At 46.4% G+C, this 24,592-nt stretch overlaps 1 protein-coding gene across 4 annotated transcripts in view; it reads right to left on the bottom strand.

Moving 5' to 3' along the window:
• robo3 (roundabout, axon guidance receptor, homolog 3 (Drosophila)) overlaps positions 1 to 24,592 on the bottom strand; it is a 233,956-nt gene that overhangs the window by 9,441 nt on the left and 199,923 nt on the right. For all 4 annotated transcript variants that reach the window (XM_038297822.1, XM_038297823.1, XM_038297824.1 and 1 more), the window contains 8 exons: positions 20,313 to 20,437; positions 15,151 to 15,322; positions 11,537 to 11,742; positions 3,489 to 3,570; positions 1,270 to 1,438; positions 655 to 943; positions 359 to 575; positions 75 to 199 (listed from right to left, as the gene is read on the bottom strand). In XM_038297822.1, coding sequence (XP_038153750.1) covers positions 75 to 199; positions 359 to 575; positions 655 to 943; positions 1,270 to 1,438; positions 3,489 to 3,570; positions 11,537 to 11,742; positions 15,151 to 15,322; positions 20,313 to 20,437 — 1,385 coding nt within the window. The remainder of the gene's footprint in view (positions 1 to 74; positions 200 to 358; positions 576 to 654; positions 944 to 1,269; positions 1,439 to 3,488; positions 3,571 to 11,536; positions 11,743 to 15,150; positions 15,323 to 20,312; positions 20,438 to 24,592) is intronic.

Below are 24,592 nucleotides of genomic sequence, written 5' to 3'. Positions count from 1 at the left end.
CCTGTGATTGGCTGATCTGCTCCGTGTCTGTGAGATCAGAGCGGTCCCAGCGATCGGAGGGGGGGGGGGGTTACCCTGTACTCCTGGATGATGCCGTTCCGCGTGTCGCTGGGCGGAGGCTCCCAGCTGACGCTGATGCTGGAGCTGTTGCCGAGCTTCGCTGTTGCCACTGTGACTCCTCTAGGGGGGGCGCTGGGGACTGTGGGGAGAGGAAACAGAAGTCTTTGATCCACATTAGGAGACATCAGCAGCAGCGCGGTGAGATTCAGAACTAATAAAATCCTCCGTCAGCGTTTGGAAGGAAGAGGAAATAACAGCTGGAGGTAGAATAGCAGCCTCCCTCAGAACCGCAGCTTACCTTCTTCTCGCGTTCGGATCAGCAGCGTCCGGCTGTCCTTTCCCTGGAACTCGTCGAAGTACGGACGGATCTTCATCTCGTACTCGGTTCCTTTCAGCAGGCCGCTGAGGACGGTGCTGCGCTCCGAGGGAGAGTTGATGTCCTGAAGGAGCCAGGTTCCCCCGCTGGGGCGGTAGAACAGGCGGTAGCCCTGGACGTACGGAGACTGGCGGTCCACCTGGAGACGAGGCGAAGCCGGGTCAGCGCAGGGCGTAGAGGAGCTGACAGAAGCTACCAAAGCTGGGGGGGTCACTTACCGTCCAGGACACCCGCATGGAGGTGGTTGTGAGCATGACGGGGTCTTGGAGCTGGACAGCCACCTCTCCCAGCTCCCTCTGCACCTGCCGGTGGTCCACCCCCTGACCCGTGGGACTCACGTCCTGCGTCCTGACGGGCTCGGAGATGGGGCTGGGGTCGCTCAGGCCGTAGGCGTTGACGGCTCGGACGATGAACAGGTAGACGGTGTTGGGCAGCAGGCCTGTGATGGTGTGCGTTTCCATCTTCACCGTGTCTGCCACAGTCTGCCACGTGCTGCCTGCTGATTGGCTGTTGGGAGAAAGGGTCCGCCTCCTTTAGAAAGATCCCAGCTGAGTGGGGATCTAAGCAGATAAACTAAACGTTCACTTTCTAAACAACTGCTCCCGTTTCTATGACCGTCTGCGAGTTTTCAAAATAAACCCAGAACCATCTGATCACTGTGGTTCAGCCAAATGATTCCTCCATCATCATCTGGGATGATCCGTTCAGGCGCTTCCCTCCAATCACTCAACTGGAATCACTAAGATGCAGGAAGGAGCAGAAACAAGCTGCAGCTGAGGGGCCCAGGCCCCCAGGAGCCGACGTTCAAACATCAGCGTTTTACCGACACTCACCTGAAGGCCTCGATGATGTAGGAGGTGACAGCGGCTCCGCCCTCATGAGCGTTGGGTTGCCAGGTCAAAGAGACGCTGTTCTTGGACACATCTGTGACGATGGGTTTGTGGGGGGGCCCCGGCAGCTGGAAGGGCTCCGTGGCCTGAGTGACCATCGGGTCGGCGCTCTCTGTATGGCGAAGGACAAGATCACGCAGGATTATGGAGCCATTATAATGACCATTACCTCTCTCAGCTATTAGCATTACTAAGTGGTCATCAGCTGTTATTAGCAGCTATTAGCAAAAGGTAGCAACAGCAATTAGCAAATATTAACAGTTATTGGCCGTTATTAGTAGTTAATAGCAACAATTAACATTTCTTAGCAGTTATTAGAAATTCTTAACAGTTAGTACTAGTAATTTTAATAGTTATTGGCAGACTGCGTGGAATGGGAATGATTTTATTAAATGATGTCAGTTTCAACTCACTGTTTCTGTTTTAAAGCAGCTGATTAGTTCAATAAAGACGGTTAAAGTCATTTCTATCAGGATCCATTTAACTTTTTAATCTTGTCTAATCCACAATCAGAAGAAAGCACCAGAATACTGAGTTTTTACATATTTAGAGCAGAGGGATTATTTCATTGATTAAATTAGTTGTTTAATAAAGCGAGTACGTACAAGTCTGACATCACAGATGCTTCAGATAGTTGCAGCTCTTTTCGTTGGCTTAACTAAAGCGTCTGTTACTGGAGATCATGTCATCTCGATGGATCGACTCTACAAGGTCTGGTTATCTGTTCAGGGGCTGAACCGGTTCTGTGGTAGAACTCCAAGTCCAGGCTGCTGGACCTAGCTCCTCCTCTCTGTTCATAATCTATGTGAACAACCTGAGGGATCATTTGCCTGAAGTGGAATCTCACCTGCATGCTGGTGATATTTATTGCTCATCTTCTTCACTTCCCTGGTTATTTAGACCTCTACATCTGCTTCTGACATCATTTAATCCATCTGGCTGAACTGTAGCTGGTTTTTAAATGCAGTTTCTGCTTCCTGGCTGGGTTACTGATCCAGAGGCTGAAATCTGAGCTGTCAGGTGCTACAAACACTGAATTGAATTAAATTAGTTCAGTTTATCTAAAACACGGGTCATTTCAAGGCACTCTGATCATTCAGGCAGATGGGTAAAAAGTTTCTGTCCAAATGTACCGAAAGCAGAACCTAAAACCTGTTATGGTCTGCGTGCTTTCAGGATCCCAAAGATCTGAGCTAAATGTTCTGTACTAATAAAGACAGAGGATTTATAGAGTGCTATTCTAATAAATGATAAAGAACAGACATTAGATCCTAATGTTTAATGATGAGCAGCTGCTTGATTATGTGCTTTATGTGACGGTTTTTGGATTTTCTGTCTGTTTTATGCTGCAGCTTTCAGTTCACTTTAGAAAAAGAGGCTTGAATCTCAGCAGGTTGAATAAAGAATTCATATATTCCAGTTTCATTTAGGACAAAGGGAGCTAAGGGATAAAAAGAGACACATTTCAACCAGAGATACAATCAGAACAATGAAGGATGATTCGTGTCTCTGAGGTAGAGTCGAGTTATGAAAGCAGTCAGATGTTTACTGGTTTCCTTTGCTATGACTGCAAAGAGAAAACTGCAGCAACCGCCGTCAGCATTTCCTGTAAAGCTGATGGTCACCGTTCATGGAACAGATTCAAAAAGGTGTTTCTACCTGTGATCCATCCGGTTATTTACTGTTACTGATGCTGCGGTGCACCTGGGTCAGAAAAGTTTCAATGTTTTGCAAAGAAGCTCCCAAGAAACAGGATGGGAGGAACTTTTATTCAACGGTGTCAGTGTGAGTGACAGGGGGGCCAAGCCTGAGTGAATGGTCTGAGTAATCCCCGCCGCTGTCACGCCCTAAAGAACGGGAAGGAAAGGACCCTGAACGCCTCAGCTCAGGTTTTTATGACGTGTCTGCAGAGCGACCAACTAAACAACCGCAAATCTTCCTCTGTTCGTATCAAGAACAGTTTTTAGCTCTTCCTACCTTTCAGAGATGCATTAGCAGAACTTGAATCTGTTCGGTCTGCATTAAATCTGCAGCCTGAACTAAATCTGCTCACTTCAAGCTGCACTTTTATCAACATTCCAGCGTCGACGGTATTTCTGTTTGCAAACCGCCTCTGGGGAGCCCTCATTTGCATGTAATTAAATCACACAGAGACAATTTACCTTTGACTGTGAGCACTCCACTCCAACTCGTCTCTCCGCTGGAGCTGGAAGCCAGGCAGGTGTAAACTCCTGAATCCGTTTCCTGGCAACCACAAAATTGTGCATCATTAGTTCGGTGTGAGAGAGTGATGGTGTGTTAATGCATCCATTACAAGCCATCGGGACTAAATGCCATATCTCTCCAAGCAGGATGTTTGTGCTCAGCGTGCCGAGCAGCAGGAAGTTTGGCCCGGGATGAAAAGGCGACACAACGGAGAGCTGATAATAACTTCACCTCCAGATCCCTTTCATAGTGGAGGAAAAAAGCCTTTTTAATAATGTTTTCCAAAGCGGCGCCGCTCCCATTAATCCCAACACGTTAAATAAGAGCACCTGGAAATGATGTTTCTTTTCTGCTTTTGTTTGAGCCAATCAGCTCCGTCATGCAGCTGCGAAGCACAAAGGTTGAATCTAAATAAATCCAGCGGCGTTTGGTGACGGTGAAAGAGGCAGAATCAGGACCGAGGGCGGATTTTAAACACGTAAAGTTCAAGGTTATCTACTGGGAGTCATCCTCACAAACTAACACCAAGCAGCATTGTCATGATGGAACATAGCGGTGGCAGCATTATGCTGTGGGGAGGCGTTGTTCAGCGGGAACAAAGGGTGGATGGAGGAGTGAAAGGACTCCAGCGTTGGGTGGAGGTTCCCCTGTCAGCTGCAGTGATGGCACCAATATGGCGTAACGATTGATCCGTCGGTTTGAGCGTGCAGTGAGACACGCTCAGGTATGCAGCGTTTAAACATCAAGCTCCACCCACTGTCCCACCGCTGGGCTCCATCTCTGCGAGCGCTCAGCACCAGCCGTGTCCTCAGCTGTTTCTCCGATCGCTTGACTCCACCTCTACGCTTGCGACTTCATAAATGAAAATGAACCGAGCCAACAGCCAATCACGCTCTGCTTTTCTTCATCCAATCAAAGCGTTCTTTTCAAATGTTACATCTGGTTTAATGAAAATCTGCGCAGGATTGGTGGCATCCCTGGGTTTATAAAAATGAAAACATTAAGCTAAACTGAATTCAGTTCTATTCAGTTTATTTCTATTGCGCCAATTCACAACACATGATTTAAAACACTAAGCATGCTTGTAGCGACAGTGGAGAGGAAAAACTCCCTTTGAACAGGAAGAAACTTCCAGCAGAACCAGGCTCAGTGTGAGCGGCCATCTGCTGAGGCCCACTGGGGTTCAAGGAGATAGAAGCAGACATAGAAAAAGAAGCATAGATACAAAAGGCAACTGTCAACCAGCTCCACAGGCGGCCCCGTCCAGGAAACACACAGCCAGGCAGACGAGCTCCGAGCCAGCTCCCATGTCAGAGGATGAAGAGAGCACATCCAGTTAGTCACAGTCAGAGAAACAGGACTACACTGGAAAACAGGCCAAGCTCCAACATCTAGAAACAAAGGTGTTGATGGCAGCAGCACAGCTGATATTTCTCTCCAGGATGGAGTCACAGCCAAGGCTAAACTTACAGGTATAGAGGATGATCTTTTATTTCCAGGTGGATCATCTCAATCAGTGGTCCTCCTAGCTGTCAATCACTCTAGTGGTATGTTTACGTGGGGCCGTCCTATGTGCTAGCCCTGTTAGCAATCTTTTTCTGCGCATCCGCACTTTCAGGTGTGTCCCGGGAATGCTTTGCGTGGAGAGCTCTCCTCGCAAAGCATTATGGGAATTGCTGTCACAGCGGCCCGCTGTCAGGTAGCGACAGAAACGGACCATAACAAAGAAGATGCAGTCACTGCGCAGAGGACCAACGGGGAAGTGATCATCTGTCCGAGCAGTAAGTGAGTTCACTATAAGCTCCACTATATAGTCCCTGCTCCACATAGTGATGGAGGGATTTAGGGGTGGGGGCGGGCGGTGGGACACAATAAGCTGGTATGAGCTATGAGAACAGCGCTCTTGCACGTGCATTTTTTTAAGTGAAGAGGTCACATTATTAGTGAAAATCCTCCACAATACCTTTAATATAGGAGTGTTGATCACATAACTGCAAGAGCTGTTCGATGTCCTGATTGTGTTTATCATTAAGCCTGAACCGGATGTCGCATTTGGAACGAATGCTTTGATTGGTTGAAACAAAGCAGCGCGTGATTGGCTGAAGGTGTGGTTCATTTACATACATATTTATGACATCACAAACACAGAGACAGAGCCGGGTGAGAGGACAGTGGGTCGAGTGTGTGATTTTACACGAGGGCTGAAACAATTAATCTCATTAATCATGATTAATAGATTACTGAAATAATCATCAACTCATTTAGTAATCAATTAATTGTTAACGGGAGTGTAGAGACTGTAAAACAGGCCTTTAGCTGTTCCATGATGGATGGATGGTTTAATTTCATAAAAGCTCTTCTTTAAGCTCTGATCATTCAACAGATTAATCAATTTGGTAAATAATCGTTAGTTGCAGCCCCGGTTTAAAGGCTGAATACGTGTCTCTCTTCGCAGTCAAACCAATAGCACAGTCGTTATGCCACACACCAAAGCCCATTCATGTTTGAACGGCCTAGTCAAAGTTCAAAGCCTTCAGGCTGATTGTTTTTAAGAGGACTGGGTGAAACTCTCAGAGAGGCAAACCGTCACTAAAGGAGGAATTTATTTCTGCGCAGCGTTGATCCTAAAGCAGGTAATTCAAGGACAGTTTAAAAAGAAAACCTTATTAGATTTACCCCCCCACACCACCCCCCCCCCCCCCCCACACACACACACACAAAAATGTATTTCTCTTCAAATGAACCTCCTGAATAGATTCCATTAAGCCTACCTAAACAAACAAGCTGTTCCAATTAATCGCTTCGACCACGGAGATTTTGTCGACTGTGTTTTTTTCCAGGCTCCCTTAATTGAAATATTCTCAGTGGCCCCATTTGAAGCTGAAGCTAAAGTCAAGCTTGTGGCTTTCATGTTCGCGGTCTGATCCTTTCACACCAGAGGAGGAGCGCTGCGGCGCGGATCAAAGGGCTGAATCTTAACGAGCAGGGAGAGGTCCACAGATTTCCGAGGCTTCCTTCTTCTTCTGCTTAGCATTCTGACGGCGTACGGAGAGATGTAATTAAGAGGTGTGATAGATGTGCTGGTCTGTGGGTGTACGGGTGAATGGGGGCTGTTACATGTTTTTGGGGGGAGCCAAATTATGGCCCCCTCCTCTCAAAGGCTGCTTCACATCACTCCTCTTTCAGCCATTTATCTGTAACCTCCAACCTGAACATGGCGACTGGTGGCTCTGGGTAATTATGGGAGGGGGCGTCCCAATCCCATATCATTATCAGGCAAAGAAATGTGATGTCATTACCCTGATGAAAACTCTCCTTTCTGAGGTTTCTGTGATCCATTGGTCAAAAATAAGTAGATTGCTGGTTCTGATAGTGAATATTTTTCTCTGTTCTAACATCCCACAATAAGAGAAGAAATAAAGGTACAGTAGCAGCCATTCCCTAAGACAAACGCCACCTGAATGGCAGCCCTTCTCCTGGGCGTACATAACTTTTTACTCTGATTCCACCCTTTCACTGAATTTCAGATTCTAACCAGGAGATGGCGCTTCTCTTTAGATCCATAAATCATGACAGAAAGAATATTTAAGGCCAGCCAAGGACCAGCCAAGGATCAGCCAAAGGCCAGCCAAGGACCAGCCAAGAACCAGCCAAGGACCAGCCAAGGGCCAGCCAAGGACCAGACAGGGACCAGCCAAAGACCAGACAAGGACCAGCCAAAGACCAGACAAGGACCAGAGAAGGACCAGCCAAGTACTAACCAAGTGCTAACCAAGGACCAGCCAAGGACCAGCCAAGGACCAGCCAAGGACCAGCCAAGGACCAGCCAAGAACCAGCCAAGGACCAGCCAAGGACCAGCCAAGGACCAGCCAAGGACCAGCCAAGGACCAGCCAAGGACCAGCCAAGGACCAGCCAAGAACCAGCCAAGAACCAGCCAAGGACCAGCCAAGGACCAGCCAAGGACCAGCCAAGAACCAGCCAGGGAAAGAGAGTAAATTTTGAATGGCTACCACTGTAGGTGTGATTGGAGCTGGTCTCATATCAGGACATAAAAAAGTATCAGTGAAAACGTGAAATATTGTACCTTTTACCCATTTCCCACTGGTGTAAAAACTAATTTAAACCCGGACTTTTAGTGGCAGTGGGAACAGCTCACTGATGCATGTCTATCCGGGTCAAACGACTCGGCTCTGATCAACATGCTGTGGAAATATCAGATCATGGTTGACCAGTTAAATGACGTGATACCATTGAACTCAAGAGAGCAGCTTTATTAGCCAGTGGGAAGGAAACCAAATGCCGATTGTTAGCAGGTCGACCAATGTTACAAAAACACAAGTTAACCTGCTATTTTCAGTGGGAAAGAGGCTTTGAAGGCCCTATGGAAGGCAGAAGCTCTAAAGGGTTGAAGCGTGGGCACCGCACCAGCTCAGCCCTCCAAGTCCAGAGGAGGAGGAGGAGGAGGAGGAGGAGGAGCCTTATTAAGCTGAAGGTTGTTTCTTCCCAGCCGCCTGTCATGGGGCTGCTGTGGTTTAGCCGTTAATTTCCTCTTTGTTCATCGTTTTAGACAAACACACCATCAGCTTCCACTCACTCTCCCGCTCTGGCCTTTTCCTTCCCATTGAAAACCTCCTGCATTATGCAGAGCCAGTGCCCAGCAGGACCCAGCGTGACTAATGAGCCCCTGATCCGGCGGCCCGTCCTCCCCTGGATCAGGGGGCCCGCTCATCAGTAACAGTGACAGAGGAATTACTCAGGCCTAAGTGGCTTGTCAGACTGTCCTGCAGGATGTCGGTGGGGGGGACAGGCTCCGCCTCCTCCTCTTCAGTTGACCTGTGAGCAGCTGATGTGTCTGAAAGGGGAGAAAGTGGACCTCCAGATGGTAGCGTTTAACCGGATGATCTGCTACCTGACTGGGATGAAGGTCCAGGAAGATAAACAGGTGCTTCAAACGGAGCAAAATCAAATGAATGATTTCTGATTTTTGCTGCTGACCAGCTTCCCAGCGATGAGTCATCAGGTGCTGACGTCAGGCAGAAGGGAAACCTGATTACAGTCAGCAGGACTGAGACTGGCTTCCTGCTGTAACCCAATCAGTCTTCCTCTTCGTCTGTCTGCTTGTCCTCCTGCAGCTCCTGATTCTTCGGCTGGCCTCCACACCTTGCATCACCGCTGCAGCATCAACCATTTAGCCCAGGAACACAGCCAGTCCTTGGCAGCCGTGTGAGGAGAGCAGAAGCCTGTGCCTGGATGAAGGCCCGGGGTAGAATGGCAGGTTACCAGGAGCCAGTCCTCCATCTGTCCCCCTGCAGGAGCCCAGGTCCACTCAGCCTATTTATAGCAGGACTCTGGGGTTAAACGTTCTGTTGGTCTCACTGTTGTCTTTGGGTTTTTACCGTATGCTTCTGCTGCTCTAATCAGACCATTATTGTTCGCTCAGAATGATGTGGATTCATGATGAGCAATAAAGATCATGTCTGCTCTGTTTGGAAACTGAAGGTCTGAACTGGAAATGTTTGTTTTCAGATTAAAGTTATTCTTTCAGAAGTTAATGGAGGAGGAAAATGGTTTTAGCACTAAGGAGATGAGAGAAAGATGAAATCCTTCTCCTGCTTCTCCTCCTGATCTTTAAGAAGAAGCTCCCTCAGTTCTGACATCCAACCAGATCGCTGACCTGAACATCTCCACTTCCTGTAGAGGTGGTTCTGCTGGGGCAGAGGGAAGCCTGCAGCTGGGTCTGAATCAGGGGCTGCTAGCAGAACAGCTCAGAGACACGAGCAGGAGATGGAGCAGGAGATGGAGCAGGAGATGGAGCAGGAGAAGGAGCAGGAGAAGGAGCAGGAGATGGAGCAGGAGATGGAGCAGTAGATGGAGCGGGAGATGGAGCAGGAGATGGAGCAGGAGATGGAGCAGGAGATGGAGCAGGAGATGGAGCAGTAGATGGAGCGGGAGATGGAGCAGGAGATGGAGCAGGAGATGGAGCAGGAGCAGGTGAAGGAGCAGGAGAAGGAGCAGGAGATGGAGCAGGAGATGGAGCAGGAAACGAAGCAGGAGATGGAGCAGGAGAAGGAGCAGGAGAAGGAGCAGGAGATGGAGCAGGAGATGGAGCAGGAGATGGAGCAGGAAACGAAGCAGGAGATGGAGCAGGAGAAGGAGCAGGAGATGGAGCAGGAAACGAAGCAGGAGATGGAGCAGGAGAAGGAGCAGGAGATGGAGCAGGAGATGGAGCAGGAAACGAAGCAGGAGATGGAGCAGGAGATGGAGCAGGAAACGAAGCAGGAGAAGGAGCAGGAGATGGAGCAGGAGAAGGAGCAGGAGATGGAGCAGGAGATGGAGCAGGAAACGAAGCAGGAGAAGGAGCAGGAGATGGAGCAGGAGAAGGAGCAGGAGATGGAGCAGGAGATGGAGCAGGAAACGAAGCAGGAGATGGAGCAGGAGATGGAGCAGGAAACGAAGCAGGAGAAGGAGCAGGAGATGGAGCAGGAGAAGGAGCAGGAGATGGAGCAGGAGAAGGAGCAGGAGAAGGAGCAGGAGATGGAGCAGGAGAAGGAGCAGGAGAAGGAGCAGGAGATGGAGCAGGAGAAGGAGCAGGAGAAGGAGCAGTAGGTGGAGCAGGAGAAGGAGCAGGAGCAGGAGAAGGAGCAGGAGAAGGAGCAGTAGGTGGAGCAGGAGAAGGAGCAGGAGCAGGAGAAGGAGCAGGAGAAGGAGCAGTAGGTGGAGCAGGAGATGGAGCAGGAGCAGGAGAAGGAGCAGGAGATGGAGCAGGAGATGGAGCAGGAGATGGAGCAGGAAACGAAGCAGGAGATGGAGCAGGAGAAGGAGCAGGAGAAGGAGCAGGAGATGGAGCAGGAGATGGAGCAGGAGATGGAGCAGGAAACGAAGCAGGAGATGGAGCAGGAGAAGGAGCAGGAGATGGAGCAGGAAACGAAGCAGGAGATGGAGCAGGAGAAGGAGCAGGAGATGGAGCAGGAGATGGAGCAGGAAACGAAGCAGGAGATGGAGCAGGAGATGGAGCAGGAAACGAAGCAGGAGAAGGAGCAGGAGATGGAGCAGGAGAAGGAGCAGGAGATGGAGCAGGAGATGGAGCAGGAAACGAAGCAGGAGATGGAGCAGGAGATGGAGCAGGAAACGAAGCAGGAGAAGGAGCAGGAGATGGAGCAGGAGAAGGAGCAGGAGATGGAGCAGGAGAAGGAGCAGGAGAAGGAGCAGGAGATGGAGCAGGAGATGGAGCAGGAGATGGAGCAGGAGATGGAGCAGGAGAAGGAGCAGGAGATGGAGCAGGAGATGGAGCAGGAGAAGGAGCAGGAGATGGAGCAGGAGATGGAGCAGGAGATGGAGCAGGAGAAGGAGCAGGAGAAGGAGCAGGAGATGGAGCAGTAGGTGGAGCAGTAGGTGGAGCAGGATGGGGAGACCCTGCAGGTCAACCTGATAGATGTCCAGAAGTCTGCAGAAACTGAATCTCTGCAGACATCATCATTGTGAGGCTAACCTCAGCATCAGTGCTGCTTCACACTCAGCCCTCAGACACTGAGATCACCTGGTCCAAGGATTCCTCCTGCAGAGCTCCATCTTCCAGCTGTTTCTCCCCCTGAGTCAGCCTCCTCCCCCGCCTCCTCCCTCCCTCATTCACTCCTGACGTCCACTGATGCATTCAGGATCTAATTAGCAGCTTCAGAGATCGTTACTCATTGAGAACCCACAATCGATTCCTGTTTGAGCCTCTTCAGGGGCTGCAGTGACCTCAGGTGCTGCGCTGCCCTCAGGAGGGAAGTCTTGGCAGAGCGGATTTAATTAGCGCAGCGTCAGATGGCGTTAGCGGCCGTTAATGGCCTTGCACGCTCATTATCACACCCCTTCACTCTACTTTGAAACTCTCACCGTGTGAATCCAGCTCTGTCCTCTCCTATTGAGCAGATCAATCCCATTCTGACCTGCAAACTGGGTTTTACTGGGTGACAGATCGGGGGTGTGGACCCGGTGGTGATCGGGTACGGCGGTCTCACCTGGAGGCTGGTGATCTGAAAGGTGCCGTTTTCCATCAGGGTGATCCGGCCGTCGTTTCCCAGGATCCTCTGGCCGTCCTTCTCCCACTGAATGCTGGGGAAGGGGTTTCCCATGACGTGGCAGTGCAGCTGAGCCGTGGACCCGGGGGCCAGGGTGTGATTCCCCGGCCCCTGGCGGATGATGGGGGGGACCCTGTCTGAGGGAGCTGGAGGGACAGCAGACAGAGGTAGAGGTTAATAGCAGGTCTCTAGTTTCCTCCTTTCAATTAAAGATCCTCAGGTTATTCTCCTGCTGGTGACCAGCAGCTGGTTAACAGCTGCATCAGAAACGCTACAGTCTGTCTTCATCTGCTCACTGAGATAGAGAACAGAGATGGAGGAATCTTTGCTAATCAGAGAGAAAGCAAACAGCTGATTGGGACGCAGCAAGAATGTTTCCATGTTGTCTACCGTATTTCCTGGACTATAAGCCCCTACTTTTTACCCACGCTTTGAACCATGCTGCTATAAGGTTCGACTTTTCTGTGGATTTTTCCAAACTGCCAGAGGTGGAATTCAGTTCAATTCAATTAAATTTTCAATTCAATTCAGTTTATTTATATAGCGCCAAATTCACAACACATGTCATCTCAAGGCACTTTCCAGTTCAACCAGATCATCCAGTCATATTGATACAAAGTTTTCTATCTAAGGAAAACCAGTTGATTGCATCGACTCATTGACTCAAATACAATCCCTCACACTAAGCATGCTTGTAGCGACAGTGGAGAGGAAAAACTCCCTTTTAACAGGTTTAAAAGGGAGTTTTAATTCAAAGGTGGAAATTAAAGAATAAGGGGCTAATTTTAATTTAGCCCAAGAACATGCTAGCAGTGGAGAACAAATGGCTCAAATTTAGACATTTTTAATATTTGTTTGCTGCATTAAAGCCTCTGAACCAATGAAGAGACAGAGCTCATCGCCTGCAGAGCTGAAATAAAGAGCTGATGAAGCTCCATCTTTCAGCAGAAGCTCTTACTGCTGCTAGCTAACGAGCTAACAGGAGCTAGCATCCTTCTTCCTCCCTACTCTAGAGGCTATATGTAGAGCGCCCCCTACAGGTTTGGTGGAAGACAGTTCAGTGATCCGCAGCTTATAGCCCGGTGTAGGTACCAGATTGACTCGGGCTGCCAGATTGACTCGGGGGCCTGCGCCTTTTGATGACGTCATAATATGGCAACTCCGCCCGTCACTATATGGCAACGCCACTCGTAACGATATGGCAACTCCACTCAAACAAACTACATTGCGCCCGCGGTCTCTATTTGTCACAAATCTATTTTATTTAGCCAATAAACGGTAATCATTTGGCACTGTCCGTTAATTGACCAAATACCTATAATACATTAAAACATTAATTTGCCTAAGCTGAGATGCGTCAGAGCGTCCGCCATCTTAAATGTGGCAAATCTGCAGTTTCTCAGCCACTTAAACAGTATCAGAGGGACTTTAATCTCTGAATATACTTTGTATTTGTAGTATTTTTGTTTTTGTAATATTACAAGTTTATTTTTTGTATCCCTTTAGCTTCATTCTCCTGAATTTATTCTCGTTAGAAATGCAGACCTCGGGCTCAATGTAGTTTGTTTGAGTGGCGTTGCCATAATGTGACGTCATCGGGAGGCGCAAGGCCCATGGCGAATTCGGTGACGTCATCGGAAGGCGCAGGGACCATGGAGAATTTCTTCGTAAAATTGTCCGTTTACAAACCGCAATCCCGCTTTCGAATAAAACCTACACCCCGCTATAATTACTTTAGTAAGCTGTCCAGACCAATCAAAATGTTTTGCGCAATTGTGCAAACGTTAAAACAATTATGTATTGTGACGTCATCAAAAGGCGCAGGCCACCGAGTCAATCTGGCAGCCCGAGTCAATCTGGTACCTACACCGGTTCAACTTATATATGTACGTTTCCAGTTACATATATATAAAAAAAAAAAAGTGGGTGGGGCTAATAGTGAGGCGCCTCTATATTCCGGAAAATGCGGTAGATTACAACAGAGGGTTCAGTTTCCATGCTGCTTTCAATCCTTTGCTGAATGTGAGCAGATTCAGGGTCAATCAGTCTTCCTCAGATCGGACTCCACCTGAAGCCAGAAGTACACTGTGCCATTTTTAGCCCTTTTCGGGGTGACTTTTCAGTCGTGTGAGTTTTTTCCTATCAGGCCGACTGTCAGCCTGATGGTGCGTGGTGTAGTGTACAGAGGGTAACGAGGGGCGATCAGCCTCTAACGACCACCTCCCCATCAGGAATCGTGAAGTTGGGAGAAAATCAAACATGTTTGAAATTCACTCTGCCGTCTTAAGGTGGTCGTGTTTAAATCGCTCAGTGGGCAAACATGGATTCTTCTTCTTCTTCCTCTCAGATGAAAACCCAGCAGCATAGCGGGGGTGCAATGAGTGAAATGGAGTTCTTTCTGTAAAATTGACAGACCGTAGTAGCCACGTTTGCTCATCCATGTCTTTGTCCAAATACGTCCCACCTGGCTTTTAGACCTACAGTGTGAGCAGGTAGATCGCATCAGAGCGTCGTGCTGAGCAGACGTCGTGAGCTGTGAACTGTACGACCAAACCCTGCGGTCTAGTCGTACAGTATCAGCTGTAGCTGTGTGCAACGATTGAAAAAATCGCACAGTGTACGCCCGGCTTTATAGATCTACTAGCCGGTAACCATGGAGACGTGTGGCTGACTTCCAGAGCAGCATCCTGCCATGCTAAAGGTGTTTTAGCTAACCTCACTGGCTTTAAAGACAGGAAAACTAGACCTAATTACTGACAATCCAAAGGCATTACTGAGAGGAAACAGAACAAATCATCTTCCAGTCATTTTACTCTCAGTCTGTCTTTGGATGTTAGAGAAATTCTCAGAACAACTTTTAAACAAAAAGATAGTTTTGTTTTAAGCTGGTTTCAGAATCAGCTGGGTGAGGGGCAGGTCCCGCCCATGCTGACGTCATAATAAGGACGTTTTTTAAAGTGGCTCATTTTCCAGACAGACACCAATGAAGCATTTATTTATCAGCAAACAGCTGGAAGTTTTTAAGACTGATTTTAGCAGCAATTGAAATAAAGTGAATTTTGCAGAATAGGTCCTTTTAACTGACGGCAGTTTTCATCTGAAACCCTGATTTCAAACATAGAGACAAATGGAGACAGAAGCAGATGGAAAAGCTGAAGCGACCAGAAGCAGAATGTTCAGGATGTCGCTGCAGGAACAGGACTGCTTCTAAGACACGGTGCATGGAGGTATGCCATGATCGCAGCCGCTCACATGCAGGCTGAGTTACACAGCTCTGTGTCCGACTGGAGCTAAAGGTCCACAGAGGAGCTCCTGCAGATGGAGCTGAACCACATCCCCATTGATTGGCAGGAAGGCAGCGGGTGAAGCGTTTACTACAGCCCAGTTATTTCCATAAATCTGTCAGCAGTCGTCTCATTTCATTACATCAGATTAGAGATCAAAGGAGGAGATTTTCCCGCAGTGCTTCTTATTGTATGTAAACCTCTGAATCTAAATAAAAAAAGTTCAGTCATTGCTGAACCTCCATTCTGCTCGCTGCTGTTCAGACTCACCGCTTTCCACCTCCAGCAGGGCTTTGGTCAGGATGCTTCCAGCCACGCTGATGGCCTGGCAAATGTAGAAGCCAGAGTCTTCCACTTGCACGTCGGCGATGGTGAGCTCGCCGCTCAGAGACACGGAGAAACGACTGGACTGAGAAGGCTCCTGGATGGGGAACAGCAGGATCTGGAGGAGAGACAGAAGCTTTAGATCTTTGCTTCCTTTCCTCTTTATTCCTGTTCACTCTGAGCTGCTGTGTCCCACGGCTGAGCCGGTCTGCTGCCCCCCAGCCTGGGATCCACAGACGGAAAGGAGGAGCAGGCAGCAGGTCAAAGGCTGCAGCAGCAGAGAGTTTACAGCTGGCAGGTGATCAGGAGCCCGGCCTGCAGAGCTAGAGCAAAAAAACCTGCGTCCAAAGTTTCTGGTCAGAAAAACTCAGACCAATTTAAATACACAGTGATAGTTTGGAAAAAAAAGAAACATCCAGATGGGAACTCTGAGCTTCTCCACAGGATTCCTCACCACGTTAATCACCGCTTCTATGAAAACAACGTTTTCTAAATAATAAATGAAGAAAATACCAGAAACTCTAAGTGAAGCTTCCAAGTATTTTTGTTTAAATTGATTACTTTGACTTGTTGAGCCGTTTGGCCGCCTGTTTTCACGCCACCATCTGAAACCAGAGAGCAGAAAGCCTAAAAGAGGAGCATTTCTGAGCCATGAACACCGTTATTGGCCTGATGGAGCATAAACGGTCCAAGAGGGTCAGACCCGCGGCTACAGGCTCCACCCAGCACCTCCATCAGGAAGAACCGTCCAGGAACATCCAACCCAGGACAAACCGACTAAAAACAGCTTCTTTCCCAGAGCTGCTGCTGTCAGAAACCCGTCATTCTGTGACAAGCAGGAAGCGTTTGGGTTTCCTAACTGATTTCTTTCTATGATGCATCATTAGAATCATTTCAGATGCAGAGTTCAGCTGAACTTCAGGTTCATTAAAGGTAACAGAACGATGCAGTTTAATGGTTATCAGGGCCTCTGGGTGTTTTTCTCCCCTTTAGATGTGTTTGTTCTTCTGTTGGACGGCGTTCAGTCAGATTAAAGCAGGAAGAAGTTCAAACCTCCTCCATCTTGGTCAGGCAGAGCTGGAATGTGAACAGTAGCAGCAGACTCTGCCGGCCGCCTCTACGTTTCGAGGGAAGCCTGAACTCTCATTCCCAGCGTGCTCCTTCTCTCTCTCACCTCTTTATCTCTCTCCTCCATTCCTTCTCTCCCACACATATTTTCCAGGCTCCTCCAATCTGGTTCCCGCTCCCCTATAATCTCTACCTGGGTGCCTACACACTCACTCTATCGCTATTGTCATCAATCCAACAGGCAGGAACTCTTATCTCCTCATTCAGACATGGTTGTTCTGAAGGCCCGAGCAGAAGAATGATGCACCAGGTGGACGATGAAGGATGTTTACCGTGTGAGTTAGAGCAGCTCTGAAGTGATGGAAGGACGGACGACAGAGGAGAACCGGACGGAGTGATGCTGTGAGGGTTTAACTCAAAATCTGTCTCAGAAAAACGCAGCAAGGTTGTCATAAATGATCCCTTCACCTAAGAATAAAGTCAGCTTTCGAAAAACTGACCTTCTGAGAAATCTTTAACTTTGTAACATCCACCTCATTTGATGTAATCCTCGCCTATTTTGCAGACCCAAATGGAAAAGGGTAATACCTTCTAGTTTCTGCAAATAGTAAGGAGAACACAGCCTAAGCTACAACAGTTCAAACATGACTCAACATTGTTTAGTAATAAAGACATGCTCGAGAAAAGACACGTCTCATTGAATTACATTTGTTCTAAATCATGTCAAACACAAATACAGAAGCTTTCAGACCTCTGGCTGCATCAGTTCCAGAGCTGTGGGGTGTTGAACTTTTGGTGTCACCAGCATCTCTCCAATTGTGCCAAATGCTTTAACTCAACTATTTGATCCATAGAATAACACTGAAGCATTTTGATGGCCACAAAACATTTATAAGGCAAGTATTTTCCACTTTTTCAGGATCAGTGTATATATAACAAAATAAACTAAAATGACATAAAAATCTCTAAAAAAAAAAAAAATAATGAAACTGCTGCTTTTCAAGCTAAAATAAGCCCCAGTGCCTTTTCCAAGCCTTATTTTAGTTTTCCTTTTTCAGCCGTAGGCATTGTAATAAAATAAAATCAGCATCTGAACTTCAAAAATATCAGAGCGTTGTTATTATTCAGCTTTGAGCTGCACGCATTGATCAGCTGTATTTCACTCTTAAGCAAGCCTGTAACACGGCTCTGCTTAATGCAACCCAGTCATGTCTAGCCTTGTTTGAAACCTTTTTTCATTGCCTACGAAACCTTATTTTATTGGCTATGAAACCTTATTTCAATGCCTACAAAACCTTATTTCAATGCCTACGAAACCTTATTTTATTGGCTACGAAACCTTATTTCAATGCCTACAAAACCTTATTTCAATGCCTACGAAACCTTATTTTATTGGCTACGAAACCTTATTTCAATGCCTACAAAACCTTATTTCAATGCCTACGAAACCTTATTTTATTGGCTACGAAACCTTATTTCATTGCCTACGAAACCTTATTTCATTGCCTACGAAACCGTATTTCATTGCCTACGAAACCATATTTCATTGCCTACGAAACCTTATTTCATTGCCTACGAAACCATATTTTATTGGCTACGAAACCTTATTTTATTGGCTACGAAACCTTATTTCATTGCCTACGAAACCTTATTTTATTGCCTACGAAACCGTATTTCATTGCCTACGAAACCTTATTTCATTGCCTACGAAACCTTATTTCATTTCCTACGAAACCTTATTTCATTGCCTACGAAAACTTATTTCATTTCCTACGAAACCTTATTTCATTGCCTACGAAACCTTATTTCATTGCCTACGAAACCTTATTTCATTGCCTACGAAACCTTATTTTATTGGCTACGAAACCATATTTCATTGCCTACGAAACTTTATTTTATTGGCTACGAAACCTTATTTCATTGCCTACGAAACCTTATTTCAATGCCTACGAAACCTTATTTCATTGCCTATGAAACCTTATTTTATTGGCTACAAAACCATATTTCATTGCCTACGAAACCTTATTTTATTGGCTACGAAATCTTATTTCATTGCCCACGAAACCTTATTTCATTGCCTACGAAACCTTATTTCATTGCCTACGAAACCTTATTTTATTGGCTACGAAACCATATTTCATTGCCTACGAAACCTTATTTCAATGCCTACGAAACCATATTTCATTGCCTATGAAACCTTATTTTATTGGCTACGAAACCTTATTTTATTGGCTACGAAACCATATTTCATTGCCTACGAAACCTTATTTCAATGCCTACGAAACCATATTTCATTGCCTACGAAACCTTATTTCAATGCCTACGAAACCATATTTCATTGCCTACGAAACCTTATTTCAATGCCTACGAAACCTTATTTCATTGCCTATGAAACCTTATTTTATTGGCTACAAAACCATATTTCATTGCCTACGAAACCTTATTTTATTGGCTACGAAATCTTATTTCATTGCCCACGAAACCTTATTTCATTGCCTACGAAACCTTATTTCATTGCCTACGAAACCTTATTTTATTGGCTACGAAACCATATTTCATTGCCTACGAAACCTTATTTCAATGCCTACGAAACCATATTTCATTGCCTATGAAACCTTATTTTATTGGCTACGAAACCTTATTTTATTGGCTACGAAACCATATTTCATTGCCTACGAAACCTTATTTCAATGCCTACGAAACCATATTTCATTGCCTACGAAACCTTATTTTATTGGCTACGAAACCTTATTTCATTGCCTACGAAACCTTATTTTATTGGCTATGAAACCTTATTTCAATGCCTACGAAACCTTATTTCAATGCCTACGAAACCAAACAGCCCACATGATCTTAACCAATAACAGCAGGACTCTATGATGCGTAATATCGCTCTACTCCGTGCGTCATTGGCTGACAGGCAAGGAGCGCTTAGGAGACTTCATCAGCTTTCCCTGACTCAAATCGAGTCAAACAAAGATGCTGTCTGGCAACATGAAGTAGGCTAAAAGATATTTAAAAGTTAGGAAGGTCTTAATAAAATTTTTACTGAAGTAAATAACCACCAGAGGCTAACTTAAAAACTCAGAGCATAACAGGAATCCTCTGAGTTCCGTCTGATGGACTGAATACAGACCAGACTGATGGAGAAACGCTGCTATTCATCCACGTTTCACTGCTAAAATAACAGAAATAAGTCAGCATCTCTTAAATTAAGTGTAGTAACTCATAATTTGAGCAGGTGAATAAGATTTTGCTAATTTGCCAATGGAATTAGTATTTTTACTCTTAAAATAAGATCATTAGATGCACTTGAAATAAGACAATACAATAGTTTTTTTATTTTAAATATCTCCCCAATTCAGGAGAAAAATGCACTTATTTTAAGAAAAAAAAGTCTTATTAAGATTTCAGTTTTTTGCAGTGGCTGCAGGGAGGCTGCCTCGTATCTCCAGTCGCCAAGACGTGGACACCAGAACAGGTCACCAGTTCATCACAGTGCAGACGCCCCGGCACCATCAGACCTGCCTGTGCACATGGAGAACACGGACGCTGCCTGCAGAAGGAGGCGGGAGGAGCTGCAGGCGGCTGACCGTTAAACCGAGGGTGGGATTGTTCTGAAAACAGACCTTCCTTAAAACATGATTGATCTGTTAATGGATTATGGATTGTTGCCTTGATTTATAGAACTCTGACAGCCTCTTTTTTCTAGAACTGACAAAAGGCAGCAGGACGACGTGTGGAAAATGTCTCCATCCTGTTGGTTTTAGAGCTCTGAACCACAGCGCCAACGTCTGAAACTCATCAGCAGGTAAAAGCAGAGATAAAACAAGGGCTAGATCTGCTCATGATGCGTCCACTGAAAGAAAAGCACCTGGATGCATCCATTCATACATCAAGGTTTTATTCTGGACACCTTTGACAAGCTGCAAAGATTCACATTCTCCATTAAACCCGTCCTGTTGGGTCCTGGAACGCGGCCCCGGCTCATTAACCATCAGCTGAGGGGTTAAGTGTTCACTGTGGTGCTTCTTCCTCACCTGGCTGCCTTCTTTCTGCCAGAAGACGGCAGGCGGGGGGTTTCCCTTGGTACCGCAGAGGAAGGTCACGGTCCGACCCGGAGCTGTGATCTGGTCTCGCGGCCTGACGACGATCTGAGGAGGCACTGCAAGAAAGAAAGACCAACGTTAGACTGGAGATCCGGCCGTGGCCTCCTTCTTCATCCCATCAGTGCGGAGGAGCGCCTGAACACTCAAACGCAGGAGAACATGACGAGCTGAACTACGGTTCAGCTAAACGCAGCAGGAACTGAAGCTCCGGCGTCTGGACCAGCTTTCAAAGTTCCTCTGAATCTACTTAGTGATTCAAACTCTAAGATAAAGATTCTTTGGTGGAGTTCTGGTTCTGGCAGAACACCCCCCCTCTCACACACTGACGGATGAAGCCTAAAGCACTGGTTGAACTGGTTCCAGTCTGGGATCTGCTGCTCAGACCTGCTGGATCCAGGTCTGTGGGTCCCTCTGTGAGCAGGCTAATCAGATGTGGAGCTGAAGGAGGCAGCAGATAAATGGCAGCTTTAGCATGTAGGGTGTATGCTCAGACACACACTGCTTTGATTTGTATTGATTCAGTAGCAAAGTGACAGGCCTTCCTCTGCAGAGGGGGTGTGAATGCATAATGATGCCCTCCAACAGTCCTAATTGATTTCTCATCCTCCCACCTGATCTCCTGCTTCTCTTTCATTCTCACCCTGGATTAGCATAGAAGCACACAGAGAGACGGGATGACAGGGAGGAGGAGAGCCACTCAGGAGAGAAGCAGCAGCAGACATGCAGTCAGAGGAGGAACATGTTCCTTCTGCCGCTGCTGTTTGGATGCTTCATGAAGAAAAACGGCTCATTGTGGAAAACATAAAGACCCTCAACCGTTCTAGATGAGTAAATATGAGACAATCCTGAGTCCAACCACCTCAGTCCAACCTCCTCAGTCCAACCTCCTCGGTCCAACCTCCTCGCTCTAAAAGCCTCAGTCCAACCTCCTAAGTCCAACCTCCTAAGTACAACCTCCTCGGTCCAACCTCCTCGGTCCAACATCCTGAGTCCAACCTCCTCGCTCTAAAAGCCTCAGTCCAACCTCCTCGCTCTGAAAGCCTCAGTCCAACCTCCTCGGTCCAACCTCCTCGCTCTAAAAGCCTCAGTCCAACCTCCTCGGTCCAACCTCCTCGCTCTAAAAGCCTCAGTCCAACCTCCTAAGTCCAACCTCCTAAGTACAACCTCCTCGGTCCAACCTCCTCGGTCCAACATCCTGAGTCCAACCTCCTCGCTCTAAAAGCCTCAGTCTCCAACCTCCTCGCTCTGAAAGCCTAAGTCCAACCTCCTCGCTCTGAAAGTCTAAGTCCAACCTCCTCGCTCTGAAAGCCTAAGTCCAACCTCCTCCGTCCAACCTCCTCCGTCCAACCTCCTCCGTCCGACCGCTGTAGTGACTGATGACTGATACTCAGACTGACTCACAAATGTTCTTTTTTTAATGTAGTTTTAATGATTTTTCTTCAAGGTCTGTGGGAAATCTAACAGATGGAATTAAGGTCCACTATAACGGGTTCCCACTTTAAGCCACTCTGACAATAAGGATGGAGATAAGTCAGGAAACTGGCAGATTGCAGTAAACATAGGGCTGAAACAATGAATCATGATTTATCGATTATTGAAATAATCAACAACTAATTCAGTCATCAATTAATTGGAGTATATAGACTGTAAAACCTGCCTTTAGCTGACAGAGCAACCCACTTAGAGCAGGAATTATACCAAGATTGTAAAAAAATATATAAACATTTTGCAGTTAAGATAATATAAGATATATCCAGAACTCCTCGGGTGAAAGAGTTTTAGTTTCACCTGGTTTAATATAATACAAAGTCTTCTTTAAGGAACCTTTGCCTATGTGATTATTAATCGATTAATCCAGAAAATAATCAACAGATTAATCGATTTGCTAAATAATGGTTAGTTGCAGCCCTAAAGTAAAGAAACACCTTCTCCAACAGGTTTTATGAGCGAAGCTGGGGGGCTGCTTCCATCTTGAGCTCAGCAGAAGGGGATTCAGGCGTCAACAGCTTAGAGGGGGGTCTTAGCTGAGCTGCCGAGGGTCAAAAAGGCAGTTCCCTGTTGACCCTAAAGGTCAGCAGCCACCCCCCCTCCCTGTGGGTTTTATGTGAACATGAGAAGGTGATGGAAGAGTTGGCCTTCACTCCCTGGATAAAAACCCAGCGACAGCTTCCTGCTCAGCCTGATGCAAGGACTGAAATATTAAAGAAATGCAGCGTAATAGTCGTTCCTTATGTACGCATCTCCGGAGTGGAATCAGCATGCAGCGTTTGGTTCTCCGTCTGCAGAGAAACAATGTCTGATTGGAGGAGGCAGGCTGGCGCGTCGCCTCAGGCTGCAATAAATAATTAGCAATAATGGGCGCACTCGGCACGACGCTGAGCCGCAGATTTAGGCCAGCCAGCAACATTAGCATCCGCTCTGGGGACCGAATGGGGGATATAGATCCTAACAGAGGTGCTGAAATATACATGACAGGAATCAGCAAACAATGTCTGCGTGTCACTGGTGGAGTGATTTACGTACGGGAGCTGCAGGCTTTTCAGCACGCACTGCTCTCTAACAAGCTCTGATCCATCATGATACATCCCAAATATAAAGTCCTTCTGTTCAAATAACGACCCGGCAGCTTTAGGAGACACGTTGTCTAAAGACACTGATGCCAGAACTGAGGAAGATGCTGGCACGCTAAGAGGAAGGCAAAAATAGACACGGGCTGCATGTCAGATTTCCAGAACATTCCAGACTAGAAGTGTCACTTTCAGGGAGGGAAATCCGCTTTAAGCGTGACGCTCACTTTCTTTCAACGTCTAGAAACCAAATGTTTCTCTAAAAGGAGAAAATAGGATGATTGAAGGTCCTAGATGAGGTCTGAACACATCAGACCTCATGATGAACCCTCATGCTGAGCACTGCAGCTCAGCTGCAGAGGGAAGCGAACAAACACGGGACATTCATCTATGGCTGCAACCAAAGATTATTTTGGAAATTGATAAATCTGTTTCTGATTAATTGATTAATAATCAGATACAAACGGTCCTGAAAGGTTTCTTACAAAAATGAAACCAAGTGAAACAAAGTTTTTTCCACCTGAGGAGTTCTAGATAGAGCAGACTGACAGGAGGAATTTTTATTAATCTTAAATGCAAAATGTTTATATATTTTGTTACAATCATGGTATAACTCCTGCTTTAAGTGGGTCGCTCTGTCAGCTAAAGGCAGGTTTTACAGTCAGTTAACCATTAACTGATTACTGAATTAGCTGAATAATTTATTAATCAGATTGTTTCAGCCCAATGTTTACTGCAATCTGCCAGTTTCCTGACTTATCTCCATTTATCCTGGTTGTCAGAGCGGCTTAAAGTGGGAACCCGTTATAGTGGACCTTAATCCCTTATTCCTTAACGAATTACTGAATTAATTGATTCAGTAATCAAGTCATTCAAAAATCTTTGTTCTTCAATTTTTCCGAGGACGTGTAACGAAGGAAATGCCATTTCAATCACTGATTAATCTGATTAATTGTTTTACATTCATTAGATTAATAAAGTCCCACCCAGTCTGCTAAACACCAACTCAAACCTTTCTAGACCTGAAGAAGGTGAAATGAAAACCTGTCAATCACAACTAGCTGAAAACATGTTGGTTTCATGTTAAACTCTCAGTGGAACCTTCATCATAATCCCTCATTTAGCCACATAATCTAATAATCCCAATTATTTTTGGTATTAATTAGTTCCTGGGGCTTTAATGAGAGCAGCAGCCCTGTCTGTAGCCACGCTAGTTCTCAGTTAGCTCCGTGGAGCACCGGCGGTTACAGCATGAATCAAAAGTTATTTGATTAAATGTTGACGACCATAAATCATTGGAAGTCATTTCCCAGGATGCATCATGTTGGTCCTGATAACACTTCCTGATGGAGCATCAGAGTCATCAAACTGTGCCTCTAAATATCTCAAATCTGAAGTCATCCTTTATTACGGTGTTCATAAATTTCAGGAACTTTAATTAATGTTTAATGAAAGTTAAACCTTCTAAATATCAGAAGTTTTTAGAAGTGGAACAGAAACAAGGGTAACGATGTGGAAATGTCTTCCTGCAGCGCGCTGAAGCCTGACGGAGCGGCCAGGCTGAACAGATGGTTCCGTCTGCAGAGTATTTACTCTTAGTTCCTAACTGCTTAGATAATAATAATCCTAAAATCTACACAACTT

The sequence above is a fragment of the Cyprinodon tularosa genome, unplaced genomic scaffold (genome assembly GCF_016077235.1).
Source record: "Cyprinodon tularosa strain WSP-4 unplaced genomic scaffold, ASM1607723v1 ctg399, whole genome shotgun sequence".
NCBI lineage: Eukaryota > Metazoa > Chordata > Actinopteri > Cyprinodontiformes > Cyprinodontidae > Cyprinodon > Cyprinodon tularosa.
This window is presented reverse-complemented; position numbering and strand designations above follow the sequence as displayed.